Source organism: Drosophila serrata, unplaced genomic scaffold, assembly GCF_035046125.1.
Source record: "Drosophila serrata isolate PLE 108 unplaced genomic scaffold, ASM3504612v1 contig_276, whole genome shotgun sequence".
Lineage (NCBI taxonomy): Eukaryota > Metazoa > Arthropoda > Insecta > Diptera > Drosophilidae > Drosophila > Drosophila serrata.
The window spans coordinates 7,712,977-7,727,938 of record NW_028257174.1 but is presented as its reverse complement, the minus strand read 5'-3'; the positions used below and the strand labels follow the sequence as shown (position 1 = coordinate 7,727,938).

The 14,962-nt window shown below is 41.4% G+C and overlaps 1 protein-coding gene across 37 annotated transcripts; it reads right to left on the bottom strand.

Annotated features, from left to right (window-relative positions):
• Positions 1–32: 32 nt before the first annotated feature.
• Positions 33–14,869, bottom strand: RhoGAPp190 (Rho GTPase-activating protein 190). Of its 37 annotated transcripts, none has more exons than XM_086835995.1 (16): positions 14,249–14,863; positions 11,277–12,569; positions 10,460–11,151; positions 9,473–10,055; positions 9,197–9,375; positions 8,884–9,126; positions 8,761–8,826; positions 8,097–8,222; positions 6,786–6,830; positions 4,963–5,466; positions 4,122–4,364; positions 3,869–3,924; positions 3,413–3,806; positions 3,188–3,319; positions 2,976–3,120; positions 33–2,911 (listed from the first exon to the last, which is right to left on the bottom strand). In XM_086835995.1, the coding sequence occupies exons 2-16, from the start codon at positions 12,557–12,559 to the stop codon at positions 2,713–2,715; spliced, it is 4,890 nt and encodes a 1,629-aa protein (XP_086692121.1). In that variant the 5' UTR covers positions 12,560–12,569; positions 14,249–14,863; the 3' UTR covers positions 33–2,712. The 37 variants fall into 37 exon arrangements, 36 of the variants coding, with proteins under 36 accessions (XP_086692121.1, XP_086692119.1, XP_086692124.1 ...); XM_086835993.1 differs by having other exon boundaries at positions 14,706–14,854; XM_086835998.1 differs by having other exon boundaries at positions 4,131–4,364; positions 14,706–14,854.
• Between the last annotated feature and the right edge of the window lie 93 nt (positions 14,870–14,962).

The following is a 14,962-nucleotide window of genomic DNA, read 5'->3' as shown; positions in this document are numbered from 1 at the left end:
CAAAACCGCCCAGTAAAAAATCTATTGGCAAATGCTTCACAAATATTTGGAAAATGCCCACAAATTTATTTTTGCTTTTTGTTTGATTCAATTCATCGTTTTTTCTCTCTTGGTTTTTTGTTAAATATTTTCCCCCAACGCCCCCCGCGTTGCATTGCAAGGCGCCCCCCAACCGAGATTCTATTTCCGGTGCTTTTCGACCGGAAATGTGGCTACGAGTAGGGGAACCCTGGGCTGGGCTGGGCTGAGACGGGAATCCCTTGGGGGATGGGGGCTGTGGTGGTGGCTGCTTGGCATTGGGCGTGGCATAAAATTTGCTTTTAAAAATATCATTACACATCACGTCAATTACAATTTTTTTTTGTTTTTGCTTCTTGCTTTTGTTTTTCTTTTTTTTTTTTTTTTGTTTTAGTTTTGTTTTTGTTAGACATATTTTGCTGGTTGGGATTTTTTGTTTAATGTTTTTCTTTCGTTTAGCGTATGTATATAAATAAATGCATACACATATATACGGTAATATATAGACGGTATATATATGCACGTGTACAAATAATGCAATAGACACACATCTATACAAATTATACTATATAATGGTTAAGTGTTTCTCTTTTCTTTTTCTCTCGTTTTTGTTTTTGTAATTTTCATATTGAGTTTATTTTAGCATGTGCTTCTGTTCTGTTTCTGCTTTTGGCAACAGATCTCGTTCTCTTACTCGTTCTCGATCTCCTTTCTCCTACTCGTTACTTTCTTTTAAGTTTGAGGTCCGTTTCAGACACAAGATACACACACACAGATGCACACGCACAAGAACACACAATTATATATAAAAAATCAATGCTTTAATTGCAAGAAATAACACTTAGGCTTATGTTGTTGTCTAAATATAAATGTTGTTATTTGTTCGGTTCCATTAATGCCTCTCGTTAAACTCTCCTGCTAAGCTTCCTTCTCCTCATATTGATGATGCTTTTTGTTCGTTATTCTTCTGCTTTCTCCTTTTTAGTTAAAATATATGTATATATTGTAGAAATTGTATTTGTTGCTTTGCTAACACACACACAATTGTTTACAGAGACAGAGAGATTGAGAGAGAGAGAAAGAGAGAGTATTACGTTGGGGATTACATATCAATTATATCGAATAGACAATCAGTGGAGACCGAGAGAGACTGGAGATTCGAAGGTCGGAGACTGGGAGACTCTGGAAATTGATTTTTTGTTTTGTTTCGGTTTGGAAAGTTGTTTTTTAGTTTTATTTGTGTTCATGGAGATTTCTTTTTAGCCGTTCCAAGATAATTATAATTTTTTGCTTAAATTGTAGGTATATTTTGAATACATTTTGTTATTCTGCTGCATTCACACTCACACACACATACTGAGGGATGCACATTTAGTATTATAGCTTGAAAGTGGATTTTAAATCGTGGTTTGTTGTTGCTCCTGGGCCTCCGGCTCTTCCTACGCCTACTGCTCCTTCTCCTATTCGTTCCTAGCCTGACCTACTCGTTCCTTCGAATTTATCTTTTCTCCTATTCTAGACACACAGACATTTAGTTGTTTTTTCTTTTGTTTAAATATATATATTGTATAGCCTAGCTTTATAGCTATTGTTTTGTTTTATTTTTTTTTTTTAATATGGGGAATTTTTGTTGTTGCTGATTTCGCATTAATTTTAACATACAATTACAGTTACAGTTACAGTACAATTACAGTTACAGTTATATAACATACACAGATACACAGTAAATTTTATTTAACCATTCTTGATCCTAGATAATCTCCCTCGCTTTCAACTCTTTTTAGTTTTGTTTTTCTCATTTCTTGTTTTAGTTTTTTTTTCTGTGCGTTGTCGTTGGCGCCACCCGGCCCCGCTCCTTTTTGTTGTTGTTTCTGGTGGGGATTTATATTTGGATGAATCAATGGAGGCGCGAGTCTCTGAGCGGTGACGGAGGTTGGCAGCGGGGACACGGGTTGCGGCGAGGGGAGGTCTCACTCAATGAAAACAACGACAAGGACACACAAAAAAAAATATAAATACTTGACGCGTTTACATTTATCACGGAAACACAACAAAGCCATCGATACAAAATATATATATATATATATTATATGTGTGTGTGTTTATGTATATAGAAGATATATATTTATATATCGTATGTAATTCGTACACGCAGACGCCGACGCAGACACACACAGACATTTACCATACATATATATATATATTTATATATAAGCGATATACATATGTATGTAAGTAATTATATAAAAAATAAATACCCTACTTAGCCAAGTTGTTCACAGATACTCACGCACACACACATAACTCCCAAATCTATGTACTATTATTAAATATTAATATGTATATATGTATGCCTGGCTGCTGATCCTCATTTGAATGAATCGATCGATCGATGGGCTACCTTCACTTCCTCTCACTACACGTTGCTTTCGCTTCTAGCTCTTGAATGAATCCTCTCCTTACTCGTCACTCCTTACTCTTTACTCGTTACTGTTTACTCAATACTCAATTCTATTGCTAACGAGACCCGCCTCGCTGATCCTCTCTTTTCGCCCCACTTACGCATTCATGGACACTCGCACCTACACTTGGCAATGACACTCACACACGCCTACACACACACACTAATGCTGGCACACACACATGCACATTGAATCTAGCTATCTCGTTTTGGCTCCAGGTGGCATTCTAATTCTAGACCATGACAAATGCATCTTTGCCACAGAACAGATACGGAAACTGATCGATCATTGTCTGCACAATGTCCTCCAGATACGGACGCAGCTGCTCAAAGTGGCCCATATCGGTGAAGTCGATGGGTATGAGTGTGGGCCACCAGCAAATGGCCAAATTCTTGCTGTCCATGCTGTTGAGCTTTGAGTTATCCGAGACGCTGAGAGCGAGAAGATTCATAAATAATAAATAAAGCCATAATTCTAAAACCAAAGGACACTTACTGCACAAAATGCTGGAATATATATTTGAGTATGGCAAAGTTAATGTGCGGCAGCTTCTGGAGCAGCGATTTTAAAGCTATCAAGCGGCAACTCCGATCGGTTTTGACCTCCACATTAAGCTTTGAATTGCCAACGCCACGGGAACCTATAGCAAAATAGGTTTTAGTTCAGTATCTATCTATTTATATCCTTTATATGTGCTAATCCCATACCGGCAATCTCTTCCAGTTCCTTGATGATATCCTTACTGAACAGCGGCGGCAGTCGCTTCGAAAAGAAATCCTTCAAAGCGGTGGCCACTGCATTGACGGGAATGTCCAGAGAATCAATCTCAGTGTTGGCATCTGTGTTTAATGTTAAATTACAATTAATATGCTCATTACCCGACTCTCAAATACCTCTCCATCTAGAATATCTTAAGCAAGCTCAAAACTTACCCTCTTCAAAGCGCTGGAAGAGCATATCGACGTGCGCCCTGCTACCGGGCACCCGATAAATGCCCTCGGAGTCGAGACCCTCCTTCTCGATGAACTCAACGCACTTGTTAAGGAAAATGGGAGTCTCGTCTTTGTCGGAGCTAATCATCAGCTTGCCAAATTGCGCCTCCGCCGATTCGGTCTGACCCTTGGCATTCTGTTTGAGCTTACGCTTGAGCTTCTTCTCCTGCTCCTTCTCCTTCTCCTGAAGCTTGCGCAATCGTGCCGTCTCCTCCTTGATGCGTCGCTTTTCCAGCTTCTCAAAATCCTTCAAGCACTTGGCATTCATGTTGTACTCGGGCATATTCTCAGCCCCAAAGATTCCAGCTGCCGCCAGCTCTGGAACCATGGAGTACTGTAAGTGTAAATGAAAGAGTGTTAGGAAGAGGCTTAATCTTCAGTGAAACCCAAACTCACCTCTGGCGACTTGTCGCTCTTCAAAAACTCGGGCACGCCTACGCCATCGGGTTTCTCTGTGGATAATAATATAAATTGTGATTAGCTAAAATATTAAATATTGTAAATTTACAAGTAAAAGAATAAGAAATTATAGATAGTAAGGAAGACAATGTTATAACCTTTTGCAGACCCTTGGTAATTTCTTAAATAGACAGAATAGTTTCCCAGCTTCCAGAAGACTTGAAATAATAATTGCAAACACGACACATACTTCTCTCACCTGGACCACCGCCGCCCACGGCCATCCGCTGATAGTGTAGCGGAATCTCCGGTGGACTCACATAGGAGCCAAATGGAGGAACACGCGGTGTCTGCACAGGTATGGCCACCTTCTTTTTCTTTTGTTTCTTGGCAGCCACTGGCTTCTTGCTGCTGGCCTTGTTGTAATAAGCGGCATTCTGTTGACGCACTCGTCGCTCCGTAGAACTGGCACAGCTGTCTGATTCGGTGCAGTCTACAGAAATGGTTAAATGATAAAGATTAGGAGTCAGATGATGGATTTGGGGCCTCGAGGGATTTATATTTGGGAGAGGAAGAAGTGAGAGAGAGGCAGGGGGTGGCGAGGGACACAGAAGACAATGCTTTGGTTGAATCGATTCAATGGTTCTCTTTGGTTTCATATCAAAATGAACTTGATCTTAACATATTTGTGTATATCGAATACTTGGTCATTGTTTTACAGATATATTTTGAAACTGTAACACATCCTTCATTTAATAGTTATATTAAATCGTTATTATATAATTTATTCACAAGTCTGAGTCCTTAGGTTTGGCAAATTTTACATTTTTGGACAGACAACAAGTCCTTCTCTGAGTAGATTGCAATGCAAGCAAGTTTAAATTATAAATACTGCAAAATATAAATTTCCGAATCTTGAAGATACATCTTAACATGTTAATATCAAGCTCAAAATGTATGTTGCCCCTTGTTTTCTGGGTGGGTTAGTGCAGTGTAGTGTGTGATTCGGGCGAGTATTTTGAGGTGAGGGGGTGTTAGTCTGGTGATCCTATTTTCTATCCAGTCCCACAGCCTATCTCTACTACTGGTACCTTCGTTCTCGTAGATCTGCTCGTACTCGGCCAGCTCCTCGGAGTCCTCATCCTCGCCATCCAGCTGGGCATGATCATATCGCTTGCCATCCTTGCCATCGCCCGGCTCACAGGCGCCCAGATACGAGTCTACCATGCTGCCACTGCCCAGACCCAGGCCTAGGCCAGTGCTACCGGAGCCGGAGCCCGATCCAGAGCCAGATCCTGAGCCTGTAAAGTTCATCTTGGCCACCGCATCGCTGACCAATTGGAAGTTCTTCATATTGAGCTTGCCCGGCTGCTGGGTGGGCAGTGTAAAAGTTGATGAGCTCATCGCCGGGCAATTGCGGCTTGGCGCCTCGCCCACTTTTAACGTTTGGCTCGGTCCCTTCGGCCGGATCTTGTTTAAATTGGAATCGATGTGCCGCCGGCCGGTGGTGTAAGCATGCGTCGAGCCACTAAAGTTGTTCCATATGGAGTTCTTGTTCATGTTGCGTCGTCCGTCACTCTTGTCCTCCAGCCACTCTGAAAAGTCAGCCACACGAAGAGGGGGGAAGAAGACGAGAGAAATGTTCACAATTAGCCCAATCAGGTGGAGATACATTCCGGTGCAGGGATTCCTACTAGACAGGTGATATCGGGATAATAGGCAGCAGAGCACACCTCATCATGTACGGTAATCTTTTGCGTTACATTCAAAGCTACAAGGGTTTTATTTTGTACTTTTTCTAGTGATATTTGTTAAAATATACAATTAACGTTCTTTTTTTTGTGTGCCACGAGCAATACAAAAAATGAAATCTACATTTTATGGATATATTGATATATATTCTATGTATTTTGCAGTGACTTTTGAGGATATGATAAATAATAAAATGAGTAAATTATAAAAAGATTTCCATTTCAACTTTTTTGTAAACCAATTATAATTTATATAATGTAACTAACGACCATAATAATAATTTATTTTTATATCTTTGCGGAGGGTTTTATACATTAAATTAGTGAAGAAGTCATTTCCGACCCTATAAATCATATATATTCTTGATCAGCATTAATAGGCGAATCATTTTAGCCATGTCGAACAAAAAAATTTTTTGCAATTTTTTTTTGGTAATTTTATAAGGGGTTACATCATGAAAATTGTGAAATATTGGCCAAAATTTTTAATTACCTAAAACTTTAAATTGAGTATGGAGATTTTTTAACGCAATAAAAACTAGCGTAGAACAGCTTTCCGAATTAAAATTAATGTTTTTTTGATTGAGTTATGATACTTTTAAAATTCGATTTGTTTACAAAATTGTCATTAAAGAATGCGAATATTTTATGATCGATATCCGATACGCTCCTAAAATTCAGTTGGTAACTACAAGGTTATAAACTTCTGCTTCCCTTTCGTGTTTATGATTAACAATCAATCCAATATAATAATAATGACATACATTTATTAACGACAATTAGATAATTGGTATATTTAGTCTTTTGGATAATTTTCCTTTTTTTTTAATAATCTCTTTATACCCTATATTACTACAATAAATCTTATTTATAATTTGGAAGACATTTTTCATTTATAATTTTAATATATCCGAATTCATATCAGGTTTATTTTGAAATAAAACTTTCTAACCAGTTTATAAGCAATACCTGCATATATGATTGTGCATCTGTGACCGATATCCACCGAAACTTAAAAAGGGGGCAGAGATGCAGGAGCACAGGCAGGGGATTCGTGCCGGGATTATAAGGATTTTTAAGGTTGCTATAAAAATAATAAGGGATCTAAAGCTCTAAAGCTCTAGGCTCTACAACAACTTGATTGGATCGAGAATGAGATTAACCTGCATCGTGGGTGGCCAGTGAATCCTTGGACCCGCTAACATCCGCTGCTTGTTAAAAAACGATATATATATATATAGAAAAACGAGAGTAAACACACACAAGACTCATCAGTTTGGCCAGGACTCTGTGAAACCGACAAAGCTTTAAAAAAAAAGTAACCAGAGATAGCAACGCAAAAAAAAAATGGAGAACTGAGAACGGAGGAGCAAGAACTTGTTGGGAAAGGAACACAGCAAACGAACGAAAGAACATTTGTACAGTCGCGCATCCAATCCTGGGATTGGATTTGTATCTTGTGGGTTCGGCGTGGGACAATATGGGTATGTTACATATGCAGCTTAACTGGCAGACAAACCGAAAAAGAGATATTAATAATCCACACCACAGAAAAAAGGAGGAAGGCATTCAATTGGTGAAAGTGTTGAAATTGGTCTTGGATTTTCTCTGATACGTCCCTCTCGTTGTCTGAGCTCAAAACTGGGGGCAATATCCTTGCAGAGACAATGGGATTATATGGTTAATATTTTAGTATTCATTTAATTTAATTATATCTTAAAGATTTAGAAGAGGTGCTGAAAAACATTAAACGAAATATTTCTGCGCACCGTTTCGAAGGTACATTTGCTTTTAATTCAACAGGATATCGGGAGAAACTGATAAAGAAATATTTGATATACTTTTTTTATTTGCATATTGAAATTAAACAAATATATTTACAAACTTTTAGATGCAGAACTCAAGTTATCCTTTAAAATTGGCAATATTTAAGACTTCATTAAAAGACTTTAAGAAACCCATTTGAAAAATCTTTCTCATAGGGTTTTAATAATTACACAAGCTATTTACACAATTGTTTAATATATATATATATGAAATATGGAATACCAATTTTTAAAGATCAATATCATATAATTCGAGTCTATTCGCTTCTCCTGAACAAGCGCACACAACCCAGAATATACAACGAAATAACGCTCTATTCTCAAAAGGATATATATGTTTGTCCCAGATTTTGACCAAAAGAACAAAAGGGTGGGATTTGCAAGGGGGTGGGAAGGGGAGAAGTGGCGAAAAGGCCATGTGAGCTAAGGACGAAGGTGAAGTATCGCTGGTGGTATTTTTTTCGAGTGATTACGATAAGGAACGAAATCGAAATCAATTAAAAACGGAAATGAAACAAACATAAGGCTCTAAAGGATGAGATAACATATAAAAAGAGACAGAGAGAGAAAGGTACAAGATATATAGGAGGAGATAAGAGATAAAACGAGAATATAGGAGAAATATGTATATTCAAATAGTTAGATTACATGTTATTTCTTCCAAACTTGATTCTGAAGCCGAAACGAATTGACTCTTATATGTGCATGTAATGAGCTGATGATCTGGAGGGGCTGGCTCTGGAGGAGTTGTTGGAGGAGGGAATATCTGGAATCCTTATATATTTTCGTTTTTTTTTCGAGTATTTTTTTTTTTTTTTTTTTTAGAGCAAATAATTTGTTTGATTTGCAATTAGGCAAAAAACGACAACAACGAATACACACACAGAGATAAATCGATACAAAAAAATGGTTAAGGTTAATTCGTTAATTAATAATAATCATTATATAAGAGTATTTATATATATATATATATATATATATATATATATATATGATATGTATAAGTATATATGGTATGGAGGAACTATCTCCGATGGCAATGAATGGATGAATGAATGAATGAATGAATGGTTGGTTTTCATGATGAAATGGGATATGAGACATTATTCATATAGTATATATATGATGGGTATAGAATGTATATGGTAGATATATTATATATATAGTTAAATTGGCTATTATTTGGGCACGAATTCTGAATGAGTTTGGTTTTTGGTTTCTAGTTTTCTTTTTGGGCTTTATGTTATAGCTTTTAATTTAGCTTTAGGGGCGGGGGGTCTTTTTAGGGTTCAATGGTCAGCATGGAACTTACTTTGATGCAGATGCTTCGGCTTTTCGTTGTCATCGTAGATTTCATCTAATGATATATCTCTTTCTTCTGCAAAGTTCAATATATATATAGCATATATTATCTATATTGACTTGTGTTACGCACCATTTAATGAGTTGAGAGATCGTGTAGGAAGCATTTCATAATTCTCACTGCCGGAACCATCCGTTCCGAGAGTATTCGATAGCATATAGCTTTCGTGGCGCGGCGGCGGGCGTGGCATCTGGTTAACCGAGTTCTCTAGCGTTCCCTCACCCGAATCCAATGTAATTGACTCCTCCACATGCAAATTCTCCACCTCATACTTGTTATCCCAGGCGGTCTTCAGGAATGGATTGTAAAAGGCAACTGTTTGGAAGAATGGTTGATGACAATTAGTTCGTGTTTATTCCTTAATTAACTCAAATATCAAACTTACACTTGACATACTGATCCGCCGAGAAGGTCATGAAGCTGCCCTTGAAGCGATCGGCCACCGCATTGCCCTCGGTGATCAGAAATTGGCAAATATCGCTGTTGAAGAACGCATTAACACCCCCGCTTTCCGTCACTGCAATTATTTGCAATGGAATGTTGGCATTCTGCGCTGCCAAAAGGCTGAAAATGACACAAAAATAAGTAAATAAGCAATTTAATATCAAGCAAAACATAATTAATCACAAAGAAAGCTAACAATATGCGCGTCGCAACTTACCTTAGATTGGCCAGCGATGAGCGGCGCTTGGCCGAATAAAAGTAAATGTAGCCATGGATTAGCTCATCGCGATACTGGCTAGTGCCATGATATGACGACAGTATGAACTCCACTCGCCGCTTCGCATCGCCAATGAAAACGTCCACAATAATGGAATGCTCGCTGGCCTTGACCAGCGTCGATTCTGCCACCAGCGGCTGGACAATGTTCTCAATGTCATACTGATCGCCGCAGAAGATACAGCACAATATGCGCAAGTCTGTGTGATTGGAGGGATACGGTTCGTAGCTTTTCATCTCGGTCAGCTTCAGCGACAGGATGACAATGTTGAGTATATCGTAGACGTACTTCTGATGATTCTGCGTGTGATCGATAAAGTCACAGTGCAGCATCTCCGACAGGCGGATGCCCTCATTACGCAGGTACTCCACCTCGTTCTCCTTGAGATCCTGCGGCTGATAGACCAACACAATTGGCAGGTTCTCAAATTTATCCTCCAGCTCCAGATTGCAAAGCAGCGTACGCTCCAGGTTATCCTTGAGCGTCTCAAAAGACTGCTGGTTGGAGTAGACGCAGATCAAACCTGTGGAATATGATTAAACTTTAGATATGGCAGAATATATTGATATATCGCGAAACTGTATGTAATTATTTAATTCTGACTTGGGGAATTCATCAATTTCAACGTTAACTACCAGTGTTTCTCCTTGATAAAGTTGTTTATCTGTTTTTATATTGCAAAAACTTACTATTTATATATTTCTTGATTAACTTGGTTACATTTTCAATCATAAATAAAGCCTCATTCTCTCTCATTCAGCTATTTTCATCATTTATTAGTATTCCCAATGCGCTGTGACTAAGCCCTATGATATCATTTAATAGCTTGGTATTCGGTGTCTGTTTTAACATTCCAAATATTAAATCATTGAACAATAGGATTAATAGATTCACTCTTTAATTTATAGTTCGTAGGGAAAGTCTTACCACTTGAATACACATCGATGGCCTTGAAGGCCTCCATGTCGCCATTGGCAATGCGATAATTGAGATAATACGTCTGGTTCTCGTAGATATACTCGCCCTTGCTGCCAGTGCAGATGCGTATGTCGTTAAGCAGATCGCTGGCCAGATGCTCCGAGCCAACAATCAATAGATTGAGCGTGCGATCAGTGCCGCTGCCAGAGGATGAGCTCTTCCAGCCGCCACCGACACTCGGTGTCTTGTGGTTGCTGGTCGATTTATCAGAGAGAACCTCCTCTATCAAACCATCGACGCAGTTGTAGAAGAATGGACAGTGATCGCGGACGGGGCAGTGGATGAAGCGCAGGTGCTGAACGAGCATAAGACGCCGCTCTTGATCCAAACGATCGAGCATCTTATAGCGCGAATCCTCTTGAATGACTTCGGTTATCTGACGCACATCCTCCTGCGTGATGTTGTCCACATTCTTGAATTGCAGAAAGTACTGGGCATGCTCAAGCAGCAGCTCTACAAAGTTCTGTTTGCTCTTCTCAATAATCTCATCTTGATGGATGTCATAGATCTGCTGGCAGTCATGCTCCGACAGAGCCTCGAAGCACTCTCGACCCATGAACAGGACTCGAACTTCGGACAGTTGCTTGCCGGGCGTCACGAAACCCGATTCCTCAAGAAGCATCTTGAACTGCTGCTTCCATCTTGAATAAAGGAATATGCAAAGAAAAGCAACGGGTTTTTAGGAGATGCATTAAATGATACCCTTCTTAACTAGTACCTCTCACAAAAGATTTGTTTTTAGTTACAAAATGGAACAGAAACTCACCCAATCTTTTTCTTGTCCTGTTGCACCGAATTCAAATAGTTACGGAAGACTGTCTCCGCCTCGGATGTCTCCAGCACGTCAAACGGAATGCGCGCCTCATCCTCGGCCTCGTCCATGTCCACCAGCTCTGTCCATGAGGCCTGCGGGCACTCGAAGAAGTACTGCTCGAACTCAATGTGATTTTGAAGATAGTTGCGGGCACATTCCCACGCATCGTCATCGCTGATATTGAGCGCACCAATGTCCGGCAGCAGGTATTCCAATGCCAATGCAAACTTGTCCAGATACTGCAGCAGCTTCTTGTTGAGATGATCGTCGCGCAGCTTCTTCATGTGGCGGCGGAAGAGCTTCTGGCCGGCCTCGTGACCAAAGATGTTGAGGAACTCGTTCCATTCACGATACTGCGACAGCATCTTGGAGCCTTGCGACCAGAGCACATGGTAGTCGGTGATCTGATTGCGGATCAGTCGCGTCACCGCCTCGGAACGTGTGTCAAGCAGTTCCTTGCGTGACTTGGCCGATTCCTGATAGGAGATGATCTTAACCCGGTTCTTAACCTTGTCAATCATCTGGGCGAGCAGGAGGAAGGCCAGATCGATGTTGATGCTCTCATGGGCCGACGTCTCTATGAGTTGCACGGTGCTCTTGTAGTCCTTCCGCTGGCTAATCTTCTCCGCCTCACGAACATACAGCTCGTAGGCATCGTCATTCTTTGTGGTCACCAGCACCAGGGGCTTCTTGTTCTTGAGGATGCTGGCAATGACATTCTGCACAAACTCCACCTGCTTCTCCACACTGCGATTGGGGACGGGACTGACGTCGAAGACAACCACAAAGCCATCGATACTAAGTCGGCCATCGGGCATCACCTTTTGCTCGTACTCCTTCTCGATGCCCAACTGATTCTTGCATATATACATTAGTTTCTCCGCGGAGAAGACCTTGGTGGCGGTGCAGCGCTTCGAGTATGGATCCATCTTGCCCACCTTAAAGGCCTGAAAGGTGGAGTCGTCCATGAACTCGGTCTGCTCAATAATATTGAACTGGTACTCCACGCCCTCGTCCGTCGTCTTGCGGACATCACCCCAATAGAGGAAGTGATCATTGTTTACGATCCGGCCGCTGAAGTCGCTCTGGCTGAGCACTGATATGTGATCGATGAAGTAGTCGTCGGCCATTGGCCGCATAAATCTGTTGCACAAACATGACTTGCCCACGCCCACCTGGCCGCGGTCCTTTTCGGTCCCGGATAGTCCAATGACCGATATGTTAAACTGACGCATCTTGACGTACCTGCCGGGTATTGAGAATATTAGGCTTTGGAGTCAGTTTGTTGTAAGTTTGGTAAGGATTATGGGAAGCTAGTTGCTTCATATAAAACTTGATTTAAACAACTACAAATTAATCCTCATCTGTGGCAGTCAAAAAAGTCTAGACTTTAGGGTTCTATAACAATGGAAGTCATATTCCAAGCGGTTCACTGTGGTTTTCTATCCTCAACTGGAATTCTTACTGCAACCCTGGAGCGACCGATCTCTTTCTAACATCCAAGTTCAATCCAGACAGACTCCCAAAAACCAGTACACTTCGCACACACAGACACACGCACACACATCGGATTAACCGACCGAGAATATAACCTTGTACGACGGATGACAGTATATGTAACTGCTTCCTTTGTCCTTTGTGGGAATTCGGTCCCAGGGACCTTCACATATTCGCACACCGCGGACGACTTTTCGCACAGTCTAGGACTCGGATTGGGGTTTTGCGGCGGATGCTGCTGCTGCCCACAACTACGCAGTTACGGATACATCCACGGATTGGAAGCTTCGAAAACACATCTCTCAGGGCGCGAGCGAGAGCGACAGAGAGCCAGTGAGATTGGCTGCTGCGGTGACAAACGAAGGAAGGACGTAAGCAAGGCAGGAGGAAGGGGGGAAACGCGATTTTCTTATGCCGGCGCTAAGCGAAAAATCTGCCCATGTGATTTCGTAGTCCTCGTTTCAACTGATTCCACTTGATTTCGTCATACAATGCAATGTTTCCTCGTTGTTTCCATTTTTCGTGTTACCTGGCTTGTATTTATGCGATTTTTGACAACATTTTTCGGGAAAATAGGGAAATCGGTCTGCAACAAATCCTTTTTCCAAACTAACTGTTTCTGCTTCTGCTTCTGTTGCAAACAACGGCGCAAGACAGTTGGAGAGAAAGGAAAAGAGAGTGTGCCGTGGAGACAGAGAACGAGAGAGAGAGCGCGAGAGAGAGAGAGCAAAATCGTGGGTGGATGGTTGTTGTTGTTGCTGCTGCTGCTAGTGCTGCACTTTTCTCATGCCCAATTTGTTGCTGTTTTATCCTAGGAATTTATTGAAGCTTTTTTTTGTGCGTGGGAGAGTGGAAAGAATAAACAAGCGGCAGCAGCCCCACTGGGCATTAATTGAATTTTTCCGGGAGCAGCACACACACGTGGTGTGGCTGTGTGTGCAGCAAGTGCAGCCAGCAGCACAGAAGCGAAATTGGAGCTGCAACAGATTTCCTGTACAATCTACAGGAACGAGGGAGAGGGCGTCGGGCAGAACGGCGACAGTGATAACAACAACGACACAGGCAAGCTGGGGAAGGCCAAAAAAGAAAAAAAAAAAAATACAAAATACAAAAAGAACGGCCCACGGTTATTGTTGTTCTCGGATCGAAAGGGAGGTGGAGTGGAAGTTGTTATAGCGAGAGTGAGAGGGCAGTGTCATTGCTGCAAGTGCAGCGGTAAAAAGGAAACGGAACGGGGTGGGGCGGCGGCGGCGGCAGTGGCAGTAGCAATGAGAGAGAGAGCGGGTGCAGAGCCGTAGTCGCTCCATTAAGCCGAAATTCAGATTCGCTGCAGAAAAGAAAAACACTGTTGCCGCATCCGTCTAGCCATCTCGCTTTGGCACGCGCACTTTACCCATTGGTGCCTCCCGCTCGCGCTGAACAATTACCTGCAGTTGCGCACAAAGAAGACTCGCGTGTGCTGTTCAATTTCAGCAGGCGGAGTAGTTTTCTTCAATTATATTCCTCTCGCTGCCAGCCGGTAGCTAGTGCAGCATCAACAAGACGATATCAATATCAACAAATTCCATTCGTATTTGCTTTAATTATTTTTCTTGGCCAACTTCGGCAGAGCAGCAGAAACTCTCACTCGTTCGCAAACTCACTCACACAAACACACGCAAAGGCACGCACGCACGGGGAGTGGAAATGGGAGCGGGAGAGACTGAGCAGGAGAGCGGCAGAGGGAGCGGGAGCAAAGAGAGAGAGCCGTACACAACAACGTATACAAAAGACGAATCAGCATCGTAAAACGCACACATAAAAAAAGGCGAAAAACTCCGGAAAAACTAACTCCGCGAGGGCAACAAAACGCGAATTGCGAATATCGCAACACTCACTACTCACAATTAATGCACTTGCACTCCAAATGCGGGGGGGATCGTAATCGAACGTTGGTTAAATAAGTACGAGTAATTCACATCCGAGCTTTAATTGAACAACAACAAAAATGCACCAGCGCACAAGCCAGTGTGGCCGTATTCGAGAAACTTATCGATACCCAGTTATCTGTTTCGACTGCCTTTCGAAATTGAAATTCATCGAAATAAAGAAAATCTGAGAAATATGCTTTAACCGTCAATGAGTAATGCTATAACTGTAAA